Genomic DNA, 27,611 nt, shown 5'->3' on the forward strand with positions numbered 1-27,611 from the left:
CGTCAAGGTCAGTGTCTTTTTTTTTTTTTTCCTGTATTGGTTTTACAAAAAAAGAAGAAAAAAAAAAGAAAAAGAAAAAATGCAAAGAAAAAGAAGTGCATGCAGCTTGGAACGCATTCCCAAGTCCTCCCCACGTGGTGGCGGGAGGTGTCTGCAGACGAGACTGGCAGATGAGTGTTGGTGTCCCGACTTTCATATTCGCATAGATGCATGAGGAAACTGCGATCTATTCTTCTTTTCTGCTTCGAGACAAAATAAGTAACCTGAACCAACGGGATTGTTGCTTTTTTTTTTTCTTTTTTTTTCCATTTTCATAACTACATGTTTTGCTTGGTTGTTTTTTTTTTGAAAAGTTAAACTTTTTCTAGTAAAAAATCAAGCTCTTGTGCTTGTATTATAAACAAGATAAACTAAGCTTTGAATAAAAACTTTTTAACGTGCTGGGGTGAGGGAAGGCACTCCCTCAGAAATGTGAAAAGTTACATGGTCCAATCCAGCTCTGGCATAGGTGAACAATAGCATTTATTTATTTATTTTTTTTATCTGACAGTGATACTATATCCCTTGGACATTTCAAAGTGACATAACCTTGATTTATTTGTCAACCCCCTACAACACAATTAAACAAAGACAAGTGGTTGAACATTGATCTCATTATCAGGTGTAAAAATCTAAGACATGTCACTGCTTCGGTCCATCATTTTGCCCCCATTCTCGGCTCATTTCCTTGGCAACACTCTTGGAGGATCATTAGGAAGTTTGCTGCATCTCCGAGAAAGGAGAGGTTTTAGGGGAATGAATGGCATATTCTGCAAGATTCTCCTGTCTGTGATTCTGCAATTTCTTCTCCTAGAACATGCAAAAAAACATTGTAAACAAAAAGACTTGAGGTTCAGTGAGGAATACTTTGAGCTTCTTGAGTAGGGGTCGGTTTGGATCAACAGGAGGATCTCTGCAATACATATCCAAGAAAGTGTGGGAACTCATTTTAGCCCGTGCAGCTCTGAGCAACACTGCGCAGGACAGTCACGTTTAATGTGGTGCCTCTGCCATGTGATGAACTGATTCGGGTCAAAGGGCTGTTTATGGCAGAGTGGACCACATGCTGCATGTCTAATGGGTGACTGTTCAATACTTATGTTTTGGAAAGAACAATTAAAATGAAAATGCGTGACACGGCATTTGCAGGAATGTATTCCCCTTGGAAAAATATCTGGTTTTACCATCCCTGTTGTGAGGCTGCAACTTTAAAATCCAAAAAATTTGAATTAGACAATTTTTGCTTCTCTATTGCATTCTGTAACTGAAATTACCAAAACGTTGAAAAAGTAAGAGTGTGGTATATACATGACGTTCTCCAGCCACCAGGATTATCAGTATCAGGTTGAATTGTCAAGGATTGTTACAGTTTCACGGGTCACACGTGGGACTTCTTCTACAACTTCTGCACCCAAATCTATTTCAGTATTTGACAAATGAGGCTTTACTACGTGCAGCAAGATCTCCATTGTTCCACCCAGGAAATTTCCAGGTGAACTCAGTGAAAGAACAGAGGCAAAATGGCGGACCATTTTATTATTACCCATCATCCCGGAGAAGAGCTGCAGACTAAATTTTGTGTCCTTTAAAAATCTCTTTTTTTCATCATGCACACTTCAGACTGACCACATATCATGAACATTTTGCACACTGCAAAAACATTTTGTGCCTGTAGTAACAAAAGGAAAGAAAGGAATGCCACAGAATTCACTCTTAAAAGACTATGGCCCAAGAGTAGCCATGGTAAACATGTTGAAAAGAGAATATCTTGACAAAGAAAGGGACCAGTGATCTAGGCACCAGAAGAAGGCCCTGTGCTTCCAGACTGAACACCCATGCGGGGGAGGGCAGGGCGGCATCCTGACGGGGAGAGAGAGCAGGAGTACCGGCAGTCTGATGGGCTTCTGGAGGAGGCCGCTGCAGAAAGGACTGCGCCCCCTGCAGTCAGCGAAGGGATTTTACCTCTGTCACGAGGCCATACATTCCAATGCTTACGTACATTTCTTTGCTAGGTTGATTCGGTTAAAAACCACCCTGTTTCTTTTTGATTCACCGACACTCATAGCTATCATATTCCGACCGGAGAGCAAGAGATAAACCATGAGATTTTTCTTTGAATGGAAACGAAACACCGAAATATGACGCTCCCTACGACAGACAAAAATAACTGCGGCAGGAGTGATTGTCAGGTTTCAACAAAGCTTTCTGGCTGTGACCGTTTCTGATTGTTGTTGTTCTATGGTTCTACCTTTTATTGTATGGGCCTCTCTCTTCAGTTTCTTTTCTTAAGTTTCTTTTTTTTTACCCCCCCCTTTCCTTCGAGGGATAGTGTAGCACTGTTGGTCCACTAGGTTCGAACACCAGGCGGTCCTGAGGAGCTGTCAAGAGATGATTGGGAAGCTCTCCGCGTCAGGGATGCCAGCGTCGGATCGACCAAAGAGGACGGAGGGAACAGCTTGTACCAACCAATGACTGTGTTTGACAAGTCCAACTCATCCAGCAGGATCTGTGCAACTCCCATGAAACTTTTATGGTCCATCCTGCCATAGTCACCCCAGACGATAACCTGAGGGAGAAGATGTGCTTTAAGCTACTCAGCTCAATCATGTGATGAGGAGGGAAAAAAAATATATGGCACTCACCTGTAGGACTTTCCCCTGTGGGCTCTCCTCAAACAGCAGTGCTTGCTGATACAGGGGGTCAAGTGTTTTCCGTGCAATCTTAGTTTTCTTTTTGGCTACATATGCTCCATTATTCAGCAGGTAGACTTTGACATATGGAGCTAAAGAATAGAAAAACAATAAAATGGTCTGAAAATACAAGCTGATCCAGATTTTCTAAAAAAATAAATAAATAAATACAATTTATAATTATAATTGGAAGAAAAAAGAAAAAGAAAAAAAAAAATTGCATTCGGCACTCTTTACTCTGAAAACGTATGCTCACAAATGTCCCCCATACTCAATATGACTGGGCTTGGGCAACTGGCTAAGAATGGGAAAAAAAAAAAAAAAAAAAAAACCGTCAGTTTCTACAAATGCAAACTCAAAAGAGTTCTTGGCAGTACCACAATGCTTGATGTACCAGCTGCTATTTGAGTTTTATCATACGACTGTGAGCAAAAAAACGGCTTTGCAAACAATCAGCAAACAAAGTCGAAAAAACGAGAGTTGTTGGACCAGGGCTAAAGAAGCAGCTATTACCCATCATGTGAGTACAGGGCATCTCTGCAAACCATCTGCAGAAGCAGTAGCTGGGTGTCATCAGGTGCAGGTTCTTACCAGGCAGAGATTTGGATCCTGGCTTTTGTACGAGTCCTCGAGCTCTGATGACCTCCACCTCCAGCTGCCCTTTTTTCTCTATCATTCCAATCTGAATGTCACCTGAGTAATGAGAGAGCAACGCTTGCTGAGAGGAACAACAAGTGGTTCAAATGATGAAAGGAGACAATGATGTGATGCTGTGAACCCAGACCAAACAGGACAGCAGCTAAGCTGTTACCTCAGAGCTTTGCTAAGACAATGGGAAGCTCCTGAAGTGGTGGACAGAGAAAAAGACATCTACATGTCTAAATAAACACAAAACAACTGAAAGTAGGTATCGTCAAAAAAAAAAAAACAAATGGAAAAAAAAATCTTTAGAGAAACAAAACAAATAACTAAAAACTAAATTAGAACTGAACAAAGAACTACACATATTTAAATAAACAAAAATATTTAAAACATATTTAAAAACTAACAAAGTTAGTTATGAGAGAGGAAGAAAAGACAGGTAGACAAGATGAGAAAGACTTATAGCAATGGGAGGAGAGAGAGCAATTTATAGCATAGATGGGACAAATAAATGAGAAGAGAAATAATAAGCTGAATAATAAGACAACAGCAGAGACAAGTGTGACAATTTAGTACCTATGGCAGGAGTAGCCAGAGTTTGCCTGCCCACCAACTGTGCTGGTCCCAGTCCATCCAGGAAATCGCTGAACTGGCTGCTGGCACCCAGATTTAAACTAACACAGAAACTAATACAGAAAACAAACAAAACAGAGCAAATTTGTTCCTCACGAAGTTCAGGTAGGTCACTGATAAATCTCATCTGTTTTTCAGGAGGAGATTTGTGGTTCACTCACTTTCCCTCAGAGTTGCAGCTGTTCATGCTGCCGTTGTTGGAGTCTCTGCTGGCCTGGCGGCTCATGTTCCTGGAAAGCTCCACGGCCATGCCAGTCTCTGTGCTCCTCTGGATGCCCTTTTCCCTTTTAGTCTTCCCCTCTAGAAAAAAAAAAAGAAAGAAAAGAGGCAAGAGCAAAAAAACTTTTAATCCAACAGTTTACGGCCTTCGAATTCAACGTGATACACATAAGCTTCCGAGGTCAGGCAGAGAGACTGATCCAGAATGATCCAGGTCTGCAGTTTTGATTAAAATTGTTGCATTTCAGCCCATGCTTTGGACCGAAAGCATGGACTTCGTGTGTAAATCTCTTTCAAAACAATATTTTAATACTGCAGAACATGTTTGTTGATTACAAAAACGCAACATTTTGCCAACGTCTTTTAAGCCGAATTCTCTGACTTTCTAAGTGATTTCTACTTGTACATGTACAATCCATGTAATCCAGGGAATATAATATATTAAACAAAACAAAATAAACCACAATGCCTACAGTAAAAAGCTGCAGTATTCCCACTCCTTGAACATTTCCACATGTCAGATTTTTATTGTTTGAAAGCAATAACTCCTTTTCCTTTCACTTCAGAATTATGCCCTACTTTGTGTTGGTCTATAACACAAAATCCCAATAAGATCTATAACATTTCACAGATTCAATACGAAAGTGTATAAGGGACGTGAATGCTGCTACCATTTAATTTACACAACAGAAGACAGACATTAAATATGCAGCAATACATTTGAATAAACTAATTTAGATTCTAGTTCATTCTACGAGTTGCAAATCAAAACAGTCCGTTAGTCGCAAAATGTCCAATAGCATGAAACAGCTGGAGGATAAAGCTCAGCTTCAACCATATGAATCCAGTAAAACGAGGTTACAGCCTTACCTGATGTTGCTGTCATCCATCATGACCAAAATAGATTTTTCTATGAATTAGTGTTGGACTCTGTCCCGTGCCTCTCTCTCTCTCTCTTTCTCTCTCTCTCTCTTTTTTTTCTCCCATCTTTACATCAAAGATGAAACAGCGAAAGTAGGAGAACCAACCTCCTCCCCCCCCAGGCCAAAGGCTTTTTAATAGCTTTTTATGCCAGGAACAAAGAAGAGAAAGGCAGAGTCTGGCTTTCATTCTACATGCCCTCAGTGGAAAGAGTGCTGGACATTTAAACTCTAAGGCAGCTGAAGATTTTGTCTTCTTCGGAAGGAAAGAACACTTTCAATTTTCTGGGTCTGGACTAAAGTGTGTTTTAATTTGTCAGGACAAATCATCAAGACTATTCCTATGAGAACAAACATTTAGGATGTTTTAAATCATCATTATATCCAATAATTTAAGTAACATTGTAGAGCTTAAAATAGAACTTAAATGCAGTCTTCTAAATAAGTACAACAGTTGTTATTCTCCTTTCCCAAATTATAAAAAAGTATTAAAAATCAAGGTTAAAAGGAACACAATAGAAAACTTGTGTCTTTTTACAACTTGATATTGAGTCAATATGCTGACACCACATTTTGTCAGTGAAGAATAAAACTGTGAAGATACCCAGGGACTAAAATCTCCACATGATGACATAAATGTTACCCAAAACCCTACCCACAAAATTTCTACTGTTTTCACCGGAATTTTTAATTTTATAAATAATTCCCCAAATTTCTTCTGATGTCCAGGTGATCAAAGACAAGGCATTCAAATTATGACTAAACCTTGAGGGCTACGTAATCCTGTTTTAGAGGACAATAGTGATACAAAGTTTGAACAGTTAGTGTGTGCGACTCACCAGGGTCGCTGATCTGTGAGGTGCTGCGGCTGCGGTTCTTGCCGACGATGGCCACGAAGCGAGCGCTGATGCTGGAGCGTCTCTTCTTGCTGCCACCACTTACGGTGCCCAAAGCGGTGTCTGATTGGCTGCCGTCTGTGCGCTCCTGCGTGTAGATCTCACCGCTCACACTGGAGCTCTTCATCATGTTCCGACCCATAGAAGATCGCATCTGCCGACTGTAAGGTAGAGGACTCTGGATAAATCTAGGACCCTGTTGGGGTTATTGAGTGTGCTCTTAATTAATGTATATAATAACGTTCCAATAATCTGGGATAACATAAAATAGCAGGAGCAGAATAAAAAGTGAACTGCTGTTTATTATGCCAAGTGGGAACCAAATAGAATACACCTTCTGTTTTAAATGAACATAACTCAAGTTTACAGTTGTGGTAGGACTGAAAAAGAGTGTTCATTAACCAAAAGGCCATGATGTTATAAGTTCAAGTTTCTTCTTAACCATTGCACTAAACATGAGCAGCAGCAGCAGCAGCAGTAACGTGAGCGATGCCGCCTCCTAGGGTTTTGGAGGAGCCAGCGCACGTCGATCCCCTCGGAGGGCGTCAGTGTGCTGCAGGACAGCGCAGCCACACTGCCTCTTTCACTCAGACTTTCCGCTCCCAGTGGCTCCCTGACAGCTACAGTCCAATGACCCAGAGGAGCCGGGCAGAGGGAGGAAAGAGGGAGTGTGGTTTGAGGCCTCTCCACTGCCTCCTGCAGGGGAGTTAGAGAATTTATGGCAGAGGATGGGTAGGATGGAAGGGGAAGGTCCTGGTCTTGAGGATGGAGGGGGTCCGGGCAGTCACAGCACAGAAGGCATGCAAGGAGAGATCTAAGACATGCAGGGGTGGGAGGTGGAGGGGGGGAGGTGCACAAATACATAAACACACGGACAAAAGGACAAATAAGATTTCAGTGCAAACATGTAGTTTTTGCATTTTTGTAATGTTCAGCTGAATCTCTCAAAGATACTTTGAGTGTGTATAACAGTTGATCTCGAAAGTCCACAGTCTTTAAAAGGCCATGCTTTATTATGTCAAAAAGTGACACTTTGTTTCATAATTTCAAAACCTTTTCTGCAGATAGTGGATCAATTATCCTGTACAATTTACAGAATAACATAATTTATTTGTGAAAAAAGAAAAAAAAAACTACAATAACCTTGTGGTGAAGAATGTTTTGATTTATTTTTAGAATTCAATCGTTTTGAATTCAGAGCTACAATAAAGTAAAGCAACAGGAATAGAAATAAAGTTTAGACGTTCCTGTTGGATTTTCTTATTTATCAGCTTCTTTTAGATAACCAATGTTTACAAAGATGTTACAAAGGAACAAATTAGTGCACAAAGGTATCTGTCAGGGGAAGTGGACAAAATATATTGAAAAATAGCTGATTATGAGACTGAAACTGGTCAGGAAGGCCAACAGCAACACTGAAAATACCAACGGACTGTCCAGCTATTTCGTGGCTCTTTTCTGAATGTTTGTGATTTGTTTTTCTTTAGATGGAAATAGTGTTTTTGTCGAGGCAGATAAAGTTCCAAATTCCATCCAACTTTGTCCCCAATCTTACTGTTGTCGACTAGTGAAATGAAGATGAAGAGTGATTCACATTTTCAGCATAACAGTGACACCAAAGATATTGTACATCCAAATGATCAAAAGGATGAATTCATGAGAAGAAAACAATTTTGGAACGGCATGATCAGATTTATTTTTAGTTTTCTTAGAACCGATTTGTCTGTTTTTCAACCAAATTGCGAATGAAGTGGGTGTTGAGGTTTATGGAGAAGGTTTTGAAATAATCTTCCATGGTCTCATTTTGTCAAATCCCAGAACAAACACTTCGGCACTAATGAAATCCCCGGTTTGCTAAACAATGTTTTTTTTTCCAGCAAAAAAATAAATAAATAAAATTACATTCAATTACTTAAAATGCCAATTGCACAGGCAATTAGAGAAGGATAGCTGATGGAAGGTCGTGTACAAAAAAAGCAATAAAAGTGAATGTGGTATGTGTTTGTGTAATCCCACGTCTTCTCTGTTTCTTTCTCCTTCCATGAAGTTGGACAAACTGTCCTGAAGCAGATAACAGAATCCATGAACACAGACAATAACAACCTTATTGCCTTCAGAATACATCTAATTAGATCCCCAGTTAAAGTGGGTGAACAATGCCTAGTTAGCCGCACAAGTCTTGTAGAGGACACAGCAAAAGTGGAAAAAGGTAACCTGAAATAAAAGATCAAAACTGAACTATGTGTAGAAGGACGCAAGTGATGGAGAGCTAGTCTGCAATATTGAAGACAACATGGTAACGCTTAAAGAAACAGCTCTTTCAGCAGCAGTCGTATTAACAGAGGAACAAGCGCTAAAACAGGGATATGGAAATACCTGGTATCGTTTAAAGTCTTCACACTCAAACGGACTCCTCTCACATCTGACTCTTTAAAGTGTGAGAGTTTCTGCTTATCCATGAAATCGTTTGGACTGTAAAGAACGGGGTCACCTTCTCTCACTTCCCCAGACTTCAATATATTTGCCAGCTAATAAGCTGCACTACATCACCACCTGACCCATGGAGGACCACTGGGATTGGGTCATTTGTCCCTGTCAGTGCCCTGCTTCTGGTCAGCCAGCACTGTGTGTGTGAGTGTTTGAGTTCAAAATGTCCTTTTCATATCAGCTTGACGTCAGCTGAGCCTAATCGTGGTTTGCTTATGTTTAGTTTCGCTTCAGTTCTTGCTTATTTTCAGATAATTTATTAGTTGAGTTCAGGTTTGGATGCTGTTTATCATCAGGCTTTCGGACAGCTACGTGTGATAAAGAGTCATGACGCTGGTGGAAATCACTGCATCCACTCATTCAAATATTGTAAACCTACAAATAATATTTAATGTGTTAATGTGCAGACAATCAAATCTATTTCATTTACGTTCAGTTCAACGTTATTCAGTAGATTACATAACGATGGTGTTTTTCCTCAGTCATAAGGGAGGGAAAGATTGATTTTAGAGGAGGTGGAGAATTATTGTTACCTGGACTCCCTTGTATCTCCTGCTACCGTGTGTCTTCTGCGTTTCAACTCCTGAGAGAACCGTCTCTTTCCTGCTTCCCTCTCTTTCTCCTCCTCTCCGTTCACCTCCCACGATATCCTCCTGTCTTTTTTGTCCTCCTCTAAAGACTTTGATCTAAGTTTGTTTTTAAGTTGTCCCATTTGGTGAGTTTGCGTGATTGTTTGTACGTGATGATGTGTGTCACAGAGGAGACGAATCATGCAGAGGAGCGGAAGCATGCAACATTCACAAAAAAAAAAAAAAAAAAAAACAAACTGTGATTAGCATGCAGTTTAAAAAAAAAAAAAAAGTAAAATATTGTTTAGATTGCGACCAGAGCATGCGCCCAAAAAGAACTGACCTGAGTCGTCCTCCGGGCCGCTCTGATTGTATAGACATGTAACTGGTGCTACTGAGACGAGAGGCACTGCTGGCACGGGAGAGAGCCGACACGTCGCTCATGTCGCTGTCCGAAGACCTGGCCGACATGTTGTCACTGCTGCGCCTCTGCTCTGCGTACATCTGCAATCAGAGCTCCGGCGGGTTAATCTGATTTATGCCAAACGAGGGATCAAACGCCTACATTCTGAAAAAAGTGATCAGAAGAAGACGAGTTGGAGATGCATACCTCCCGTTTGGTCTTGAGGTCTGTTTGAGAGTTGTGGGAGGCTGAAGGCCGGTAGGAATGTACTTTCATTGGCAGCTGTCGGGCTCGCTCCTCCACTGCTAGGGCTGATACAAAATAAGAAGATAAATAAAGCTTTAAAAAGAGAGTAAAAAAAAATGTTACCTTGAAAACCATATTGATTGATAATCCTCATATGTACAAAGAGAAAAAACATTTTCATGCCATTTTGACCCTGCATTAGCAATCTTAAATATGGTCACAGTGAATCCACAGTGGAATATATATTTAAAAACCAAAGGATAAATAAAATTAAAATTAAGATAAAAGATAAAAACAACATATTTGCATCGTTTTACATTCTCCAGACCATCTTAGTAGAGACAGGGCGCAGCGCTCTTAACTTATAAACTTAATGTAAAGCTTCGTTGCCAAATGTTGACTTTGGTGTAGCTTTAAACTGTTCGTATAGATTTTTTCTGTTTTGCTTTTATGGCTTGAGAAACATACCGTGCTCTATGCTGCTGCTCTTCGCAGGGAGCTGTGGAAGCTGCCGACCCCTTCGACCGGATAACACAGTTGGAGGAGAAGGGCTGCCGTGTGGGTGTGCTCTAACAATAAGCATCAAAGACAAGAAAACAGGTGGAATGATGACACATGCCTAGTCCCAAAATTAAATATTGACATATTTAAAAATGGAATCACAGGAGCAACAAAATGACATCTGCAGACAATAAAGTTAGGAGAGAAGGAAAAGGAGTAAAGGACTATTTTCTGGGTATGTTCTCTACACAGTCAAGGCTACACACATCCTAGAAGAGCACAAAGGGGGGAGGGAGGGGGGGAATACCTGCTTGAAAACATGAACACAAGCACACATAGGGGGAGGAAAAGATCAACACAGGTAACAACATGCACCTGTCCGGCCGCGGCGAGTTAGGACAGGAACCTGACAGCACTGTCTGTACAAAGGGCCTCAGGGGGCCCCCTCTTCTTCTACTGCCCCTTAGGATAGAGGTGGGCTGAATTCGACTGCTGGCAGCAAATAAAAAAAAAAAAAAAAGATAAAAAAGAATACCAAACTATCTAAAGAGAGCAAAAAAAAAATAGCTCAAGAAAAATGTTTCACTCCTCTTGGGTTCCGGTGTTTCATACAACAACCCCGCAAATACATGTTACTGTGATTTTGACTATTGTGAACTAAGAAATAATTTGACAGACATTAGGGTAAAGACTCTTAGTATTCGCTTCTAGCAGATGTTTTTTTTTTTTTTTTTTTTTTTTACAAGAGATGCACCAATCAATTGCGTAAAGATTGTGCTGAGATTCTACTTTCCTACTTCATTAACTGTAACAAAATGAGACACTTTCACCATATTTAGTCTCTAAATGCATCAGCCAACAGCGTGAACCTCAAGGCAAATTTTTTGAGTTGGACAAAGATCCGTTACATTTTAGGGACATTATCGTGTGATGCATACGATTGGGAAAATCGTTTAAAAATATTTTTTTGTATTAAAAACATCAACCTCTGGTCTCAGAACCCACAGCAAATTTTCTCTATAGTCCTTATAAATAACATCAGAAAGAGTCAAAAATAAAGCCCACATTATCAGAAATGAATTTGGTATCAGTCAGGAAAAACATTATGGCTGCTGCTCCATTTTGTACCAGCTCTGACCATCTCATAATGATTTGCACCAAACATACCAGGAGCTGCTTGGGGTTCAACATATGGCTGTAAACGTTCAACATGTAAGCTTAAACTGCAAATGACCTAAACACACAACTGAAAGCTCCCTGAAGGTGGGAACTGCCACTACATGATGAAATGAATTGTCCTCTCATCACTTAATATCACTATCAAGTGTCAGTTTGCCTGTGAATGCAGACTACACAACGGGACATGGGGGTATTTTTTTTTAATTTTGAGATAAATCAAAATCTGCAATTCTGATTTATCTCGCATTATTTGTCTGTCACACTCACCAAACCTTCTTACATTTATAGAGTTGTGAGATCAGTTGTAGATCCACTATATTTTATTATACTGTATCACATTACACAATAAAATTGGTAGACTTTGTCAAAGAATTGTGTTCTAAAACTTTCTATTAAAATATTAATGTTATAAAGGCTGCTAAAATCTGATGAATAAAACTTTGAATAAACAGTTCATTTCATTTTAATTACTATTAAGCCCACAATTATTCACACTTATGGCAGATTTACATTCAAAACATTTTCAAAAATCTTGAAAGTTTGTTTCTGATAGTTTATGAGGCAGGGATCTCTCTCTCTCTCAAAAAAAAAGTAAAATATATGAAAACATAAAAGGAGTTGTTTACATTATTTTTTTAAGATGGCTTGTTGAAAATGATTTATATCACACTGATTTTGCACTGATTGCCTGGGGCAATTCAACTTCATATGTGCACTTAAAGATCTCACCAAGCAGTTTAGATGCTCGTAGTCAATAAGAATGAAGTGATGATAAAAATGAGAGGAGAGGAAACTGATCAAATGAATGAATGAATGAATCTGTGAAGACAAAAATGATCTTACCTGTCCAATTCAAGACACTTTCTGCTTTCCCACAGACAGTTTAGACTGGATGAATTAATACTCTCCCTGTTTTGACAACCAAAAAACATAGAGGAAGACAAAGAAAGTGTGTGGAAAGCAGCCACCCCTTAGATGTGCGCTGAATGTTGCCTGAGGATTAAAAGAAAAAAACTAAGATCCAAAAACTGATGCTGTACTTCTTTAGGGAGGATTATGAAAGCAATTTAACTGAGAACTGCACATCATGTAAACTGTTTTTCTTCCCTAATAACAATGTTGAACCAAATAAAGTGCTTTAAAGCCAAAGTAGTGTTGAAAATGACAGTGGGAGTTCAGCAGAGAGGCAGTTACAGCAGAATAAATATGGAATTGCACAGCTTCAGAGCACAAGTCTTTACGAGAAAAGGGAACGAAACAGCATCGATCGCAAGGTTTGTAATATCAAGCTTGAGCTCTAAGCAACAGGTAGTGCTTCCAGAAGGAAAAAGTCAAGGAGGTTTGAGCAGCAAAGCAAAGCAGAAGCAAGAAGTAGGGAGAAAGCAGATGGGAGGGCAGGCCTGGTATACCTCTCTTCCTCTGGGGCCACGTGCTCTACTAAGATCCTGGGGCTTGGGGGAGTCCTGCGGGGCAAAGAATTGGAGCACCTAGAGGGGCAGGAGAAGGAGGAGCGGTCCAGGGTGAGAACACCAGGAGATTTTGTTAGTAAAGGCCATGAATGTACTGCACACTTCATGGCACAGTATCAGAAAGCTAGAAGAGACACAAGCCATCTGTAGTCACATCAGGACTACTTGAGAGAAAGTTCATCGTATGTGTTTGCCTGTACTTTTGAATTTTCATACCAGCTCATTTACATGCAAACACATAACCTGAAAATTATATCTGAAGGACTCCCCCAGTGTGAATTGAGATAACTTTCCACAGCACAATGTAGGACTGAAATCATGGCGAAACAAATTAGCTTTGCTATAAAATCCAAACTTTACGATTCTGCAGTTCTTCAATTCGACAATGTTGGGAAAGTGTGAGTAAGTATTTAAATACCGCAGCTACTATTTCTGTAAAGGTTGATCTGGACCAGTTGGCATCCACAGATGCCAGTTGCTTGGAGAGAAGAAAGGTTTTTCATATTCTTCATAAAGCCTTCTTGTGCGAGTTTGGAGAGAAAATATGTAGTTATGAGGGGGCAGGGCACATGATATGAGATGGAGTGAAAACATGGAGAATCTTTAAAACAATAAACACTGGATCACGCCATCCTTGTAAACACACACATATAGAGTCACTGTAGAGCTGCCCGAGTCGCACGTTGCACATTTTTTGTCGGATACCTGTCTCTGTCAGAGGAGTGAAAGTTGGTGTCTGGTCTCAGACATGTGGTGCTGGCACTCCTCACTCTGTCCAGGGACGGCTGCAGGTCGCTGCAACGCCACAAAATGGCAGCAAAGCAAGGCAGAGAAACAAAGATAAAAAAAATAAAAAAAATCAGCTAGATACAATGTGTGATGATAAAGAGTAGAGTGTTTTATTAAAATGCAGGAAGGAGAGAGAAAGGACAGAGAGATTTAAGAAGGTGATGGAGGAGGGAGAGGTAGAATCAGTCGGCACAGTAACATGTAATGGCTCTGCTGCTACACTCATCATAGCAAGTCATTCCTAGCAACCAAATGCTGGGAGATCACTGAGATGGTAGGCTGATGAGTTACCATGGAAACCAGGTGTCAGAGGCAGAAGGATTGGTTTGTATGAGTTCGCAATTAGTTCACAGATATTTTGTATACGTCTGTGTGTTTGTCCCATTTCACTTTCTGACATCAAGTGGCTTTAAATGGATGCCATCGTATAACAATAATGTTGGAAGTGGCAATCCTGCAACTAAACAAAGAACATGCAGCGACACGGAAACAGGCAAACTGAGAAGTAATTGGGTCATGTTTGAATCAACAAATGCAATTTACAAATGCAAATAACACAACACATAAAAACAAATGCATTTCCGCAAAAGGACAGAAAAACAAACCAACAAATTTAAGCTGGGGTTCAGTTGAATGGTTTCTTTTATTCACCTTAATTAACCCTGAAGTAGCAGCAATGTTGAGCACTCATGGGCTCGTATGACATTGTCGTGTTAAAATAAACTTGAGTAAAAGCTTCTCCAGGTTGCATAGTAATAAAAAATGGAAGACATGATCTAATTGTTTGCATTCTAAACCAAACGCAGCAACAGTGAATGGTTGTTTTATACAGCATTAAAAACATAAATACTGTTATTAATAAATAAATAATAAACACTGCATCAAGTGAATATATGCCCTGATGAAATAAAAACAATGTGTATTTTTAATGCGTAGATTATTTTGTCAATCACATTTTTATTTCACTATGTATTTCATAATAGACTTAATTTGTGATCTTTATTTTGTGTGTTTCAGGGCTTACCTCCACTTTTGGCAGCAAAAAAAAAAAAAATACTTTTAATAAATATATTTTTTATGTCATAGGGACATTCACTTATTTGATGGAATATTTATTAACAGCATTATTTCTTTTTTCTATTTTGAATGAAACAGCTCTTCACGATCGCTAAAATTTTAGAGTCATAATATAGCAATTGTTGCAAGTTTTATTCTAATAAATATTGGGATTAATACATTCCAAATTTGCAGCCTTGTCTTTTCACATCTTCAATTTTTTCACATTATAAATGGAGTTCACGGTAGTAAAAAAAAAAAAAACAGGTAAGACTGCTTAAGATTTTATGGGTTCCCTGCTTACGTCTTCATCATCTCATTTCTTGTCTCTCAATTTTTGTGTCCAAAATAAATAAATAAATAAATAAAAATACTGCTTCTGTCTTGGCGTTTGTTTTTCTTGTCTTAAGTACTGATACGAATTAGGCCTGTAGGAAGAAATTTATTTCCACTTGGCCAGATGTTTTGATGCTCAAAGCAAAAAATCTCAATCTGTTCATCTTAAATCTAAATACCAGTTGTAGATGTTATTAGATAATGATTTGTTTAAATCTCAACACCAGTAATTTACTTATACATCCAACTGTAGTCCAAAGTTTGTGTGATGTAAATAAAACAAATAAAGAAATAAAACAAAATAAAATAAAATAAAATAAAATAAAAATAAAATAAAATAAAATAAAAATAAAATAAAACCGTAAGTATACGGTTCAGAAGTCCTTCCACTTTTAAGGTGACATAAACATGTGAAACTCAATTAAAACATTAACTTACATCTTTTTGAGGAAAACGGAAACAGAAATTTACCTGATTGAAACAACTTTTGATTCAATTTCAGCATTTCAGGTGCAATTTGTTTTCTGGGTAGAAGATTCCAGAATTTTACTCTTGATTTGGATATGTGCTTACATTCACCTTTGTGCTGAAAAATGTATATATTTTTTTATTCTCAGCTGTCTTAGAACCTTGGAAGGTTTGTGGCAAAATTGGACATTTTTCTTTTTTAAATTGTTCATTACTCTCTCCATCCTAACTAAGACTTCAGTCCAAGCTACAAAAAAAAAAATGACGAAGCATGATGCTACCACCCCCATGCTTCACTGTGTGCCTGTGTGTTCAACTTTTGGAATGAGTTGTCAGGAAGTTTAAGGACTTCCTACACCACACATATTTGACCTTGACCAGAGGCATTCTACAAGATACCAAGTGTTTAGTCTAAATATGGTGGGTGACCCTGAGCAAAGCCACATGTACAACTTTAAAAGAGTATACAAACTTAACCAAACACAGTATTGTTTGGTTAACAATCTATATCTCTCCTCAACAGCTTTAGTATATTTTTTTTTTCCTTTGCGTTTTACAAAGGAAAGAGGGAAAATTAAATGGTTTATCTTTATTTAACTTCTTTAAATCACAAAAACCTCGCATTTTAAAAGCTGTGTGCAGATATCTTTTAATGCACTGTTAATTACAAAAGTGGATCATTAATTTAAAACTGGTGTAATCCTTCACATGTTACAATTAGCTGTCAGTTGAGAGTAAAACCATGCTTCCGACTGGTGGCAGAATGAGAGTGGAAATGTGTGAAATTCGCTCTGTTCTTACCTAACCGTAACCTCGTCTGTGAACCTGAGAACACGGTGTGTGAGGATGCTACGAGGCAAGATGCCGCCCCCCTCTTGTCTGGTGTATGGCTTACTCTTTAGGCATGCAGGGAGGGTGGAGCTGTGTGCCAAACACCCGCATGCAAAGAAAGGCAAAGGAAAACAAAATGACACATGCAAGTGACAGAGTGAAACAGCAACTAAACACACAAAGGTGGGGTTAAGAAATGAAAATCTGCATCACAACATCAAGCATAAAGTCCACTGAACAAATGTTTGTCTTCTTACTGATAAAGCAGGTTTGTTTGTTTGTTTGTTTGTTTTGCATTTTGGGGGGTTTCTTTGCACCTAAATGCATCAGATCATCAAACCAATTTCAGTATCAGACAAAAGTAATTTTATTTACTGAGAAAAAAGCCACAAGCCAAACCAACCTGCCGCAAAGTGAACCATACTATTCCCTTGTTAAATCATGAGTTAACTGTGCTTAGCTACATTTTTTGGAAAGCTGAGTTCGACTATGTACCTAGGAACAGGAGGCTTCACAAAATTATTCTAAGAGCACACTGCAAACTCATTCAGGAGGTTAAAAACGAACCCAGAACAATATGTAAAGCAGCATTCCGTAATCTTTGCTCCACACAGAAAGGACTTGCTCCCCTAGAGGACTATGGGGATCAGGGTTTGAGATTTTAGTCACATCTATTGCACATCTCTGGATACCAGCATTTTCATGCACATGTATGCATGAAAATAAAACTTGCTCACACACCCTGCTTGTCAGTACTACCAAGATTACTACATATTTAATTGACTGTGGAAGGCCATAAATCTTTTAACTGAAATATGACTGAGAGGCTGTAGCAGGTTCCTTCACAGTGATTTAAACATTTCTTTGCCACTTATCACAGTCTTGATGGCAGTTGTTGCTACCACAGGTAGAACAACCAGTTTTAAAAGATGATTGCTTTTTCACTTAGGGCTAGACTGATTTTGTTAGGTTTTCCACTTTATAAATTACATCCTCATTTGAAAATGGTTGTTTATTTGTATTCTTTCAGGCTATCAATGTCTGACAATAAAGTTTGTTTTATGATCAGGGGGGAAACCAGCACTGTAGCTACATGACATATTACTCAGTGCAGGTGAGTTTTCTGTAAGCTCAGATTGCCTTCAGATTTCTAAGATACAGGAAATACTAAATGAACACGTAAGCTAAACTAAATTCCATCTGCAACATAAGAGCAAGGATTTCATTACGTAAAGGCATAGAGATAGTTTATCTAGTTGGAGATTATGTGTAATGCTTATTACATAATAGAATCTACAAATCTATTTCTTGAGAGAGAACCACAGTACTGTAGATTTGAAAAGTCTATGTACATATAATTTAAAAAGTTATAGTTGGGAAGTTTATTCTGTTCAATATGAGAGTTTTTGCCTCATGGTAGTTATGTAGATATGAGTACAGTAGTGCAGATGATGACAGATTAATTTTACGCTGAGTCAGATATGAAAAAATGGAAAATGGATACTATAGTCAATATCTCTTAGATATATGTAAGTGCAATGACTGCGCTTAGCAAGCTTTGCCTTCAGACCTGCGTGGCACTGCTTGTAGCGCCATATATCTCTGGCTTTTCGCATTCAATTTTAGCATCTTGTCTTGTTTGAAAGAAATGTTTCATAATTATTCTCATACTTGCTATATTATATTTCATATATTTTCTCAGATACTCGTCTCCATTTTTTTGTGGTTATATTTTGGTTCTTAACTGAGAAGCCTGAGACCTCATTGCCTCATTTCGTTTTAGCTCTCTAACACACAACTCCAGGTAAGATGGTGAAGAACACGTTTTGGACATGCTGTGTGTTTCACTGACAATTAGTTTTCCATGTCGAGGAATGAAATATTCAGTAGAATTGGCATTCGTAATTCTGACATTTGCTGTTCGTAATTTTGAGACCCCCAAATGCAAACATTTGAAATAAATAGCTTTTTTTTTTCATATGCAAAGTGTTTGGAAGCTATTTGCCAAGAGACGACGTGTAGTGAGCATCAATAAATCAGGACCAACAAATGGTACAGGTTGTGTTTGATTTAAAGAGCATTTCTTAAATAAACTAAAGCAACATTATATTCCTCCAATGAATGTGATCAAAGGTCCTTAGAGTTATTTTGGTTTCTCTTGTCAGTTGGTCAAAAGGCTCAAAATGGGGTCCGAATCAAAACCTGTAGAAATGTGGTAGTTTTTCTTTAGAAAATATAGATATTTTAAATTATCTCGTCTTTACTAAAATTTATACCTTGCAAGATATGAATTGATATACAATGGTTTAGTAAAGGGGGACAAGATGGTTTGCTCACAACACTGAAATTGTAGTAGGGAGAGATGAAAGGGCAACACGTAGGTATGAAATAGGTGTACAAATTGGTGATGGGTGAATTAATCCAGACCGGCTTCTGCAACATTCTGACTACAACAACAACACAATGGGAGGCTTGTTGTATCAAAAAGATTCACCAATTTCACAAATGAGTAATTGAAATAAGACAAGCACAGAGTAAGGAAGGAAAGACAAGATTGCCTTCCGAGTGTAAAACGCTTACCTGTAAATGTCTTTATGGATACCATTTACTAAAAGGGGCATTTTGGGGGGGAGCGTGTTGCTGTATCTACCTATGCTCCTGGTTGAACGAGTAGAAATCATGCACATTGAAAGCAAGACAAGAAAAAAAGCGGGAAATAGAGAAAATATCTCAGAGAAAATGCTGGGAAATGAGAAAGAAAGCTTTGTCTTCTTTCAGCTCATGGAGAGGGTAGGCTTCTAATCCACTTTTATATTGATTAATGTGTTTTGTGTTTTTTATATATATACATATATATATAAGGCAGTAGTGAAAATCTAAAAGAATTCTGAAAAAGAAATTCAAAGTATGCTGCAGCACCTAGGCACAAATGCAAAATCCTTTGATTTCATGCAGATGCAGAAAATCTGAAACATTCAACTCATTCCTTATACACCAAAAAAAAAAAAAAAAGCTTCTGTTAAGATGAAGTTGTTAAGGTATGATGGCAACCATTAAAACACAGCTGAATGGTGTTTGTACCTGTTGGTATGTAGGCACTCTGCACTCCCGCCTCGAATTGATCTGTTCATCTCCAGGACCTCACTGTCAGTGCCATGACGATGAGTGAACGAATGAAAAACGACCCAGGAAAACACACACACAAAAAAAAAAAAAAAAAAAAAAAAAAAACAGGATGGCAACGCAGATGAGCAAAGTGGATTTATGAATGATAGAAAGCAGGAAAAATATTTTTTCACATTACAGTTATGTCTAAGACGAACACAGTTAGACGTATTAGTAGAATTAGTTTGGTGAAAGCAGATTACAAACAAAACAAAACAAAACAAAAACAATTAAGCAAATTAAGAGGCGACCTTCGCAAAACAAATCTAACGTTTAGCAATTTTAGGGCTTTGTAGCGTAAAATGTTGTGAGCAGTTACTGATAAACTACTGTTTTACACATTTCTTCACTCTAAAGTTTCAAGACGTCCCAATATTAGTTTACCTGTCCTCTGAATACTCGTAGTCTGAGTCGCCGGAGCGCTGGTGCTCCAGGGAGGACTCGTGGTAGTGTGTCGGGGAACGTGAGTGGTTACGGTTTTGGTGAATCTCATCCAAACTCCTGAAGAAAACATTTACATTAAAATATATGTAATCCACTACATATTTATTTAATACACTATGGATTCTGACTGAAAGACATTGATTACTACAAATAAGAAACAAAAAATAAATAAAGTTTGCTTGATTATTACAGGGATCCAAAGAACAAGTCCTGACGTGTGTGATACAGCGACTTGCAAAGTGTTTGCATCAGACTTTTCCACATTAAGCTATGTTAAGCCCCTTTGTAAAAATAAAGGGACTGTATTTTTTTTCTCTACTAATGCTCTCTTTTGCCTGCCTTGTCAGTTTAGATGTACAGAAGACTACATGCAGAAATAAAAGGCAATGTGAGACGCTGTTGCGGGAAGCTGACCTTTGCATGGGCACGTGTGGGGGCCGAGACCGAGCCCTGCAGGAGTCTTCTCTGTGAGGAGACACGGAGCGGGAGCGGTGCTGGATGGGGCGCTGCTGATCTGGGACAGCCAACGTGCTGCTCCGATCTCTTTCACGGGAGTTTCGCTCTCCACCTTGGCACAAACACAGGATGTGGACACGTGTGACAAAAAACAAAAACAAAAAAAAAAACATCCTTCAGGGATTTATATGGATACAAACATAAATTCGCAATCAAGAAAGAGTGAACCCACTCACATCGAACCTTTTCATTTCTGATGCATCAGTTAAAAGAGGTATTCGATTCACTACTGCTACAACAACAACTACTACTGCTACTACAGATGCAAATCTTGTGCTGGATGTAGAACATCACATCAAGATGTTTTACAAGCAAATCAAGTGCCTGACTGTTTCTGCAGTGCCTCTTTCAGGCCAGAGATTTAAAAATGTATGAAGCACCAGATGAACTACTAATCAAACCGTTAAAGTTGTTACTTAACTACAGACAAAGCTATTTTTTTTTTTTGGCCAAGCGATCAAATAAAGTTAAAAAGCAATAGTTCTTGATTCAAATGACCTGTTGTAGCTGCATTTAAACATGTATTTGTGAAAAAAATGAACATAAGTGTTATTTAATTCTAGTTTATAATATATTACATAGTGAAAGGTGCTCTGTTTCTTCCTGCTTCCTTATCCAGAAAAGACGTGTGTATTAAATTAGACAGAGATATTTTGGGTAAAGTTATTATGCATTGTTAGTGAATTTCTGTTTAGTTTTTTTTTTTTTTTTTTTTTTGGGGGATTATGCATTTTGAGTAGGCCTTGATAATATCTTCCATTTGGAGTCAGTGCACCTGAAATTGCTTAGTTATTATTATGCTGCCTGGTTATCTTTCATGTTCCTCTACTAATTTTCTGTTGATGTTGGGTTTTTCTCAAGTCTTCTGGTTTTTGCTGTGTTTTATACATCCTTTCTTCAAAATAAAGTTACTGACTCTCTGAGTCCGCTTTTTTTTCTGGGCCTGGAGTCTCTGGAGATGGTTGTACAAAGAAGGATTTTTCATTAAATGAAAAACATTGCAGACAACCCTCAGCATCGAGTTCATGTGGAATAGTTTTTTTGGTCTGCCATCCTTTTCATACTGCCAATGAGCATACTAGTGCTCCTTTTGTCACAAACAACACCTTTAAGGCATATAAAAAGGGCAAAATTAACTTTGAACATATACGACTCAGTAATCAGGCGCGCATTAGACTGGTGAGAACTAAAGCTACTGCAGAAACAGACAAACAACAAAGACATTTACTGCTGGTCAAAAAAGTAAAACATAAAAAGTAAAATATATCAATATAAAAATAAAAAAAAAGAGGTCACCCTCATGTGCATGTTGTCTCCTGTGAAGTGAGCCACAAACTGGTAGGACTAAAAACATGCAGGGGATTGAGAGTAAGTGAAATGGCAGAGAACAAAGGAGCTCTGCAGTCTAACATGCACTCGGTGCTTCAGTAAGTCTACAGTCCAGCAGAGGAGGAGAAACAGTTCACTGCAGCTTCTGGAAAGGTCAGTACAAACTAAAGGGCACAAGATTACTGTGGACTGTGCTGCAGGACACGATGAATAGTAAAAAAATCACAACAGAATTGTGTATTTTTAATACAATGGTGCAAATTAGATGTTTAAATGATTTATCCGAGGAGAGGAAGGATGCAAGAAGAAGCTTCTCACCAAGTGCTGGACAATTACAAGCTACTACAAGGGAAAAACTCAGTAATCATGCCCCCCACCCACCTTTAGTCCCACCTATCAACCCATCATCAAACTCTGTATCAATGATGCGATGAGACCCTGCATACACACATAAACAGGGTAAGACGGGGCAAAGCTGAGACGTCCTGACACAAAGGAGAAAGCTCAGAAGAGGGAGAGGTTAACTGGTGCAGACTCAAACACATCGCAGGTTCCAACGAAACGCAGAAGACTGCATCCTGAACGACATACTCTGTAGTTTCTTGCTCGGACTGTCTCCGTGGACGTGTCGGCGCGGAAGGTATGGAGAGGGCTGAGGCAGAGGTATGGAGGACACGTCATGGGTCTGGAGTTTGTACCAGTGGGGGGTGTCGTCCAATAAGGCCGTCTCAAGCTCTATTAGGATCTGACAGGACAGAGACGGAGGACAGATGATGAGAATGTCGGAGAAGAAGAACTGAGAATCAAAAAGTGAGTGCTTCATGTGTCATCAGAATGGTGGAAAGACTCAAATCTTGACAAATCGGGGGGGGGGGTTTACCTGTTGGGGTAACAAGTTTACGAGCAGGGGTTACTGACTCAAACAAATTTCTCATAGATTTAAAGGAAGGATGAAAAGAGCTAATACAGAAAACTTGCTAATATTTGTAAAGGATGTAATGACTATTCATCTTTTAAGTTAAAAATAAAATAAATATTATTTAGCAATTTGTTCAAACACACAAAACCATTGCTTAAAAGGAAAAAACATAAAATGTTTTAAGCTGTAAATTGACTTGTACTTTTTCATTCATTATAAATAGAGCAACATTTTAGCAATGTGATGCTCTGTGATCAGTATGGGGACATTGTGAGGCATTGCCAACCTCGCCCAGAAATTCGCTCTCTTCCTCCTGCACTCTGGGCTGATCCCAGACAGTGATTTCCAGCATGCGCTCTCTGAAGTCCCGCCGGTGAACATGGGAATATATGAAAGTCTGGTTCCACTTGGGCTCAGAGCTCTTCTTCACCGTTTTAGTCCGTCGTTTACTCTTGTCACTGGAGCCCAGGAGAAAAACCAGCAAAATGAGTTCAAGCGGATGATATAACCTTTAAAATGCAAAATGTAAATGTTGTACTTATATAATACAAGCGCTGGGGGATGGTATTGTTAGCCTAATACCGGCAAGGCAGAGTGGTAAAGAGAAAATACAATAAACCTTCTTACCTCCGATCCGGCAGGAAGTACATTTTGACATATGGGTTTCGAGGTCGGCCGTCTGGTCGAGGTGGCAGGTTTATGGCTTGAAGGACGTTGACAATCAACTGGTGACCCACTTTGTCGTACCACAGCTTTACCTAAAAAGATGTTGAAATATAGTTTCCCTCCACTGGAGACAAACCTCAGACCAAACACTTCTTTCTTTACTTACAGAAAGCTGTCCAGGCAGCACAAGAGGAAGGTCTCGAAGGGTGCCAGGACTGGTAGGGGACATCACCGAGATAGAGGGACGATCCATCTTCTGTGACTCAAACGAACTGGAGCCAGCTGAGAGACGAAAAGCAAAGGTTCTGGTGAAATATTGTAAAAATGAGACCACAGAGTGAACAGTAGAAAGAACTAGAACATTTTGCAGACAGTTTCTGAAGGTCCCGGCCTTTTGACTCATAATATCTAACAACGATACATTATTCATATTTTTACACTAAGTTAACTACAGTTTTGAGTTGTCAATCATGTTAGTTACCTGGCCTGTAAACCATGCTTATCAGAAGTGAACCACGAAAAAGCAAGAACTTCGTTCTGAAAAGTATACTGAGCAATTCAAAACCATTTATAAAGATGGAATGTGCAAAGCTCAAACACGTTGCTGATGTCAAACATGTTTTAACCAGGAGCAGCAGGATTTGATAGAAACCCCTATTTCTTACAACAACAGATACATTTCCTGAAAATGTGCACCTTATTTCCATCAAAAGTGAAATCATCCGAGGAGATCGAAGTTTGTAGCTGTGCAAGAAATTTAAATGGAAATTTTTCAAAAATCTTCCTCCACTCTACAAGTTATTAACCACACCGTTAGAAGCCCAGATTTTTTTTTTCAAAGCCTTTGTAAAACTTAAATGAGATTTTTAGGAAAAGCCACGAATGTACTAAATATATTTGACATTGAAATGTAGAACCTATTTGTCCACAGAATTTAAAACTGTGTTTCTAAGTCGCCTTCTTCATGTAATGCACTGCTCTCCATTCATGGCCGGCAACAACAAACAGCTAAAAACACTTACTGGATTCTAGTGGAGGGTGTGGGGAGCCTGGGATTCTTGGGATGTCTCTGTAAAAGGTAGCAGGTTGGAAGACATTCAAATTCAGACAGAACTATGTTGCTCATAGTTTTTATGAGCATATTGAAGTGTTTCTTTTTTTTTACAAAATGATGTGGAACAAACAGCTCAATTGTGAACAGAATAAAGGCCATCCATAAAAATAGGCTTAGGTAGCACAGTGGGTAGGAGAGGAAAGAAAGAAACATCTGGAAAAGAGGATTTTTCTGATGGATCATCAGGATTTTAGGGAGGACACACTGTGAAGGGGCTCCACCCATTAAATCTACTTACTGATAGGCTCTATAGACTTTTCTCAAAAGGTTTTTGGACATAATTCGACTGATGGAGCTTTTATACAAGAGGAAAGATATCAAATGCATCTGTTAGAATAAAACCTGTGCAGTTACTCCTCTACTTTAAATGCAATAGTTACATACTGATAACACCAGTCTTACCCTATTGGCCTTGAGACTACGATCTCCACTTGAGGTTCGGCTTTGGATTCAAGAATGATGTTGTACACTTCTTTCTTGGTTGCTCCTGGCAATGACTTTCCATTCCACTGTAGGACCTCGTCGCCTGGAAATCAGATTACCAGCAGATGATGCAACCCGAGTTTAGTTTTGATTTGTGTATCAGGTACAAAGTTGTTGCATGATGAAAAGTGTGACATCAGGGGCGGACTGGCTTTAGAGACTATCAGGGTTTTCCCTGTTGGGCTGGTGGTTTAGCAGCTGGTGGTTTAGCTCATGGAGACATTGTCACTCTCACCCCACGCAGCACGTTGTTGTCTTGCAGTACCACTATGCCTCAAACTTTGCCATATCAAATGCTTCCTCTACCTCTCCTCCACTCTGGCAGATATCCTCAGTGTGTGGCTAAGGGAGACTTGTAAACACATGAGGAAGCACTACGAGGAAGACTTTTATATGTAAAAAAAAAAAAATGCTTTCTACATATTTGTTAAAACTGTCACTATGCTGCGACAGTGTAGTATGAGACAGGTATTCTGTGAAAAAACTCTCCCTTCTCCCAGTGCTCCCAGAAATACACAGAAACAACAAATCAGTCAAGAAGAAGGTCTCTGTCTCATAACATACTGTCATGACATGATGAAAGTTTTACCAAATATGTAAAAAAAAAAATAATAATAATAATAATAATAATAATAATAATAATAATAATATAAAAGTTACATACCAACTTGGAAGAATTTTTTTTATTTATTTCTGCTAAGACCATTAAAACATATTTACCAGTATTCTCACTCTCAACGAACAAATGTTATAATTCTAGACTTCTATGCTGTGTGTTAAAGTTAAAGCATTTAATTCAATTCAATTTAAAAATACTTTATTGATCGCAAAGGGAAATTAAATGTGGTTGCAATGCTCATTAATTCAGGATTATTTCATTCACTGTCTGGGGAGGCCTGTTTGTGAAGACAGTGCATCAAATAAAAATAGCTTTAAATTTTGATGTTGAATCTTGATATTGTAGTAGCAAATTTTGCGATATATTCTCCATGTAATAGATGCAAAAATATTAGTAAAATAGAACATGTAAAAAATTCAAAGCATAAAAAAAAATGTATCCAATAAATAAAAACATTTTCTATATTTTTAGCAGGAAAAAAATATTTTCTTTCATCCGGTAACTAGCAGGTTTACAATACAACTTAATTTCAAGAATTCCCTAGAAAGACAATCACTTACTTGGACAACTGAGTCTGCTCATGTAAAAATAACTCTTGGTAGAAAACAATGTCTGTTCTTTACCTGCACGTAGATGTCCCACAACATCTGCCAGGCTGCCTTTTTTGACTTTGGTGATGAAGGCCCCAAGTCTTCCAGACTCTGTAATTTTTCCTCCAACAACCTGCACATAGTATGCAGTAATCAATGCAACTAAAGACGAACTCATGTACGAGTTTCTCTAGATCTTGTTGTAACATTAGTCCTTTAATGCTGGAAATGTTCGTCAGGTGACAGAAGGCCAACTTTGTAATTGTCTTTATATGTCTCTGAAGGTTGAGGTCTAAGTCCCTTCACAGACTTAGACTTCAACCTCAGTCATGCCTTCTCAGTAGTTTCTAGCAGAAGCTGTGTGCTTCAGTTGTTATTCAGTTTTGTTTCATCAGCAACAATTATTTTGCTGAAATTATTGTTTTGATTTCAGACCATTGTTGATTTCCATGTGTAAGACCAACATTCACACATTGATTTGTTCTATGCATCTGCTCAGCGTTTGAATGGTCTCATAGTCACCTGGTGACAAACTCATCTTTTAATTTACAACTTTCCATGGGTATTGTGACAATCAGCCTTGATCTTTAGATCGGATTTGAGAAGGAATAATTTTTAGGCTTAAGCACACTGTTTAAATACAGATCTCACCTATTGACAGTCTTAAAGATTATACAGGCTCCTCAGGAAACAGAACATTTATACCTTCAGCTTAAGGAAAATGTTTTCTCTGAATGCAAAACAACAATGAAGCTGTGCTCTCACTTTGAGGCCCAGTAGGGAGCCGGCCTCGCGGGGCATAGCCGACCTCTTGCTTAATGTGATACGCCCAATCAGGTGGTCACCCTCTTTGGACGGCTGCCACGTAACCGGATGCTGCAAAGATAGAAAACAAAGGAAACAGCATACGAGAGTTCAGATTATTCAGAGTAATGACGTATATTTTAGTTTAACTAAATGTGATTCTAAATTAATTTAAATTCTCCTATAGGAATGCACTCACATCAGTGGCCATTAAAATCCTTTCATACTTACATGCCATACTGTAGGATCTAAAGGATGACAGTCCAAATCTCCTGTCAGGACAGAGAGCAGGACAAGTAGAGATTAATATATTTGCTTCAGGTTGTATTAATAGAAAGATTTTGTAAATATTGAGAACTTAACTTAGATAAAATAGGTTCATGCAGGTGTAGGCTACTTGAGGACTAGGGTTGTAAACGGTCGTGGGCTCAATTTTAACCATCCTTTGGAGACACTTAACCTCAATTTAGGGGGTGAGGGGTGCACTATTGTCACAAAATTATATCACAAAATATTTTTTGAATACCTTGATAACGATATTCCACATTTTCTTTTTGGGGGGAAGAGGGCTACTTTATATATATATATA

At 38.6% G+C, this 27,611-nt stretch overlaps 1 protein-coding gene across 21 annotated transcripts in view; it reads right to left on the reverse strand.

The window, feature by feature from the left end:
* Positions 1-240: 240 nt before the first annotated feature.
* The window catches only part of rims1b (regulating synaptic membrane exocytosis 1b), a 76,479-nt gene continuing 49,108 nt past the window's right edge, over positions 241-27,611 (reverse strand). For 7 of the 21 annotated variants that reach the window (XM_015039633.1, XM_015039631.1, XM_015039634.1 and 4 more), the window contains 29 exons: positions 27,254-27,294; positions 26,984-27,094; positions 26,252-26,351; positions 24,929-25,052; positions 24,435-24,481; positions 23,579-23,694; positions 23,374-23,504; positions 23,033-23,204; positions 22,419-22,572; positions 22,209-22,265; positions 20,397-20,550; positions 19,923-20,039; positions 19,455-19,517; positions 18,954-19,031; positions 16,344-16,463; positions 13,599-13,688; positions 12,834-12,911; positions 12,268-12,333; positions 10,621-10,737; positions 10,213-10,313; positions 9,706-9,809; positions 9,439-9,599; positions 9,060-9,212; positions 5,983-6,200; positions 4,166-4,304; positions 3,948-4,057; positions 3,321-3,422; positions 2,682-2,821; positions 241-2,605 (listed from right to left, as the gene is read on the reverse strand). In XM_015039633.1, coding sequence (XP_014895119.1) covers positions 2,387-2,605; positions 2,682-2,821; positions 3,321-3,422; positions 3,948-4,057; positions 4,166-4,304; positions 5,983-6,200; positions 9,060-9,212; positions 9,439-9,599; positions 9,706-9,809; positions 10,213-10,313; positions 10,621-10,737; positions 12,268-12,333; positions 12,834-12,911; positions 13,599-13,688; positions 16,344-16,463; positions 18,954-19,031; positions 19,455-19,517; positions 19,923-20,039; positions 20,397-20,550; positions 22,209-22,265; positions 22,419-22,572; positions 23,033-23,204; positions 23,374-23,504; positions 23,579-23,694; positions 24,435-24,481; positions 24,929-25,052; positions 26,252-26,351; positions 26,984-27,094; positions 27,254-27,294 — 3,383 coding nt within the window. In that variant the 3' untranslated portion in view covers positions 241-2,386. Of the gene's footprint in view, positions 2,606-2,681; positions 2,822-3,320; positions 3,423-3,947; positions 4,058-4,165; positions 4,305-5,982; positions 6,201-6,323; positions 6,854-9,059; positions 9,213-9,438; positions 9,600-9,705; positions 9,810-10,212; positions 10,314-10,620; positions 10,738-12,267; positions 12,334-12,833; positions 12,912-13,598; positions 13,689-16,343; positions 16,464-18,953; positions 19,032-19,454; positions 19,518-19,922; positions 20,040-20,396; positions 20,551-22,208; positions 22,266-22,418; positions 22,573-23,032; positions 23,205-23,373; positions 23,505-23,578; positions 23,695-24,434; positions 24,482-24,928; positions 25,053-26,251; positions 26,352-26,983; positions 27,095-27,253; positions 27,295-27,611 lie in introns of those variants that run through there. The other 14 variants (XM_015039632.1, XM_015039638.1, XM_015039640.1 and 11 more) reach the window with 14 other exon arrangements.

Source organism: Poecilia latipinna, unplaced genomic scaffold (assembly GCF_001443285.1).
Source record: "Poecilia latipinna isolate Pla-1442-1.1 unplaced genomic scaffold, P_latipinna-1.0 Scaffold478, whole genome shotgun sequence".
Lineage (NCBI taxonomy): Eukaryota > Metazoa > Chordata > Actinopteri > Cyprinodontiformes > Poeciliidae > Poecilia > Poecilia latipinna.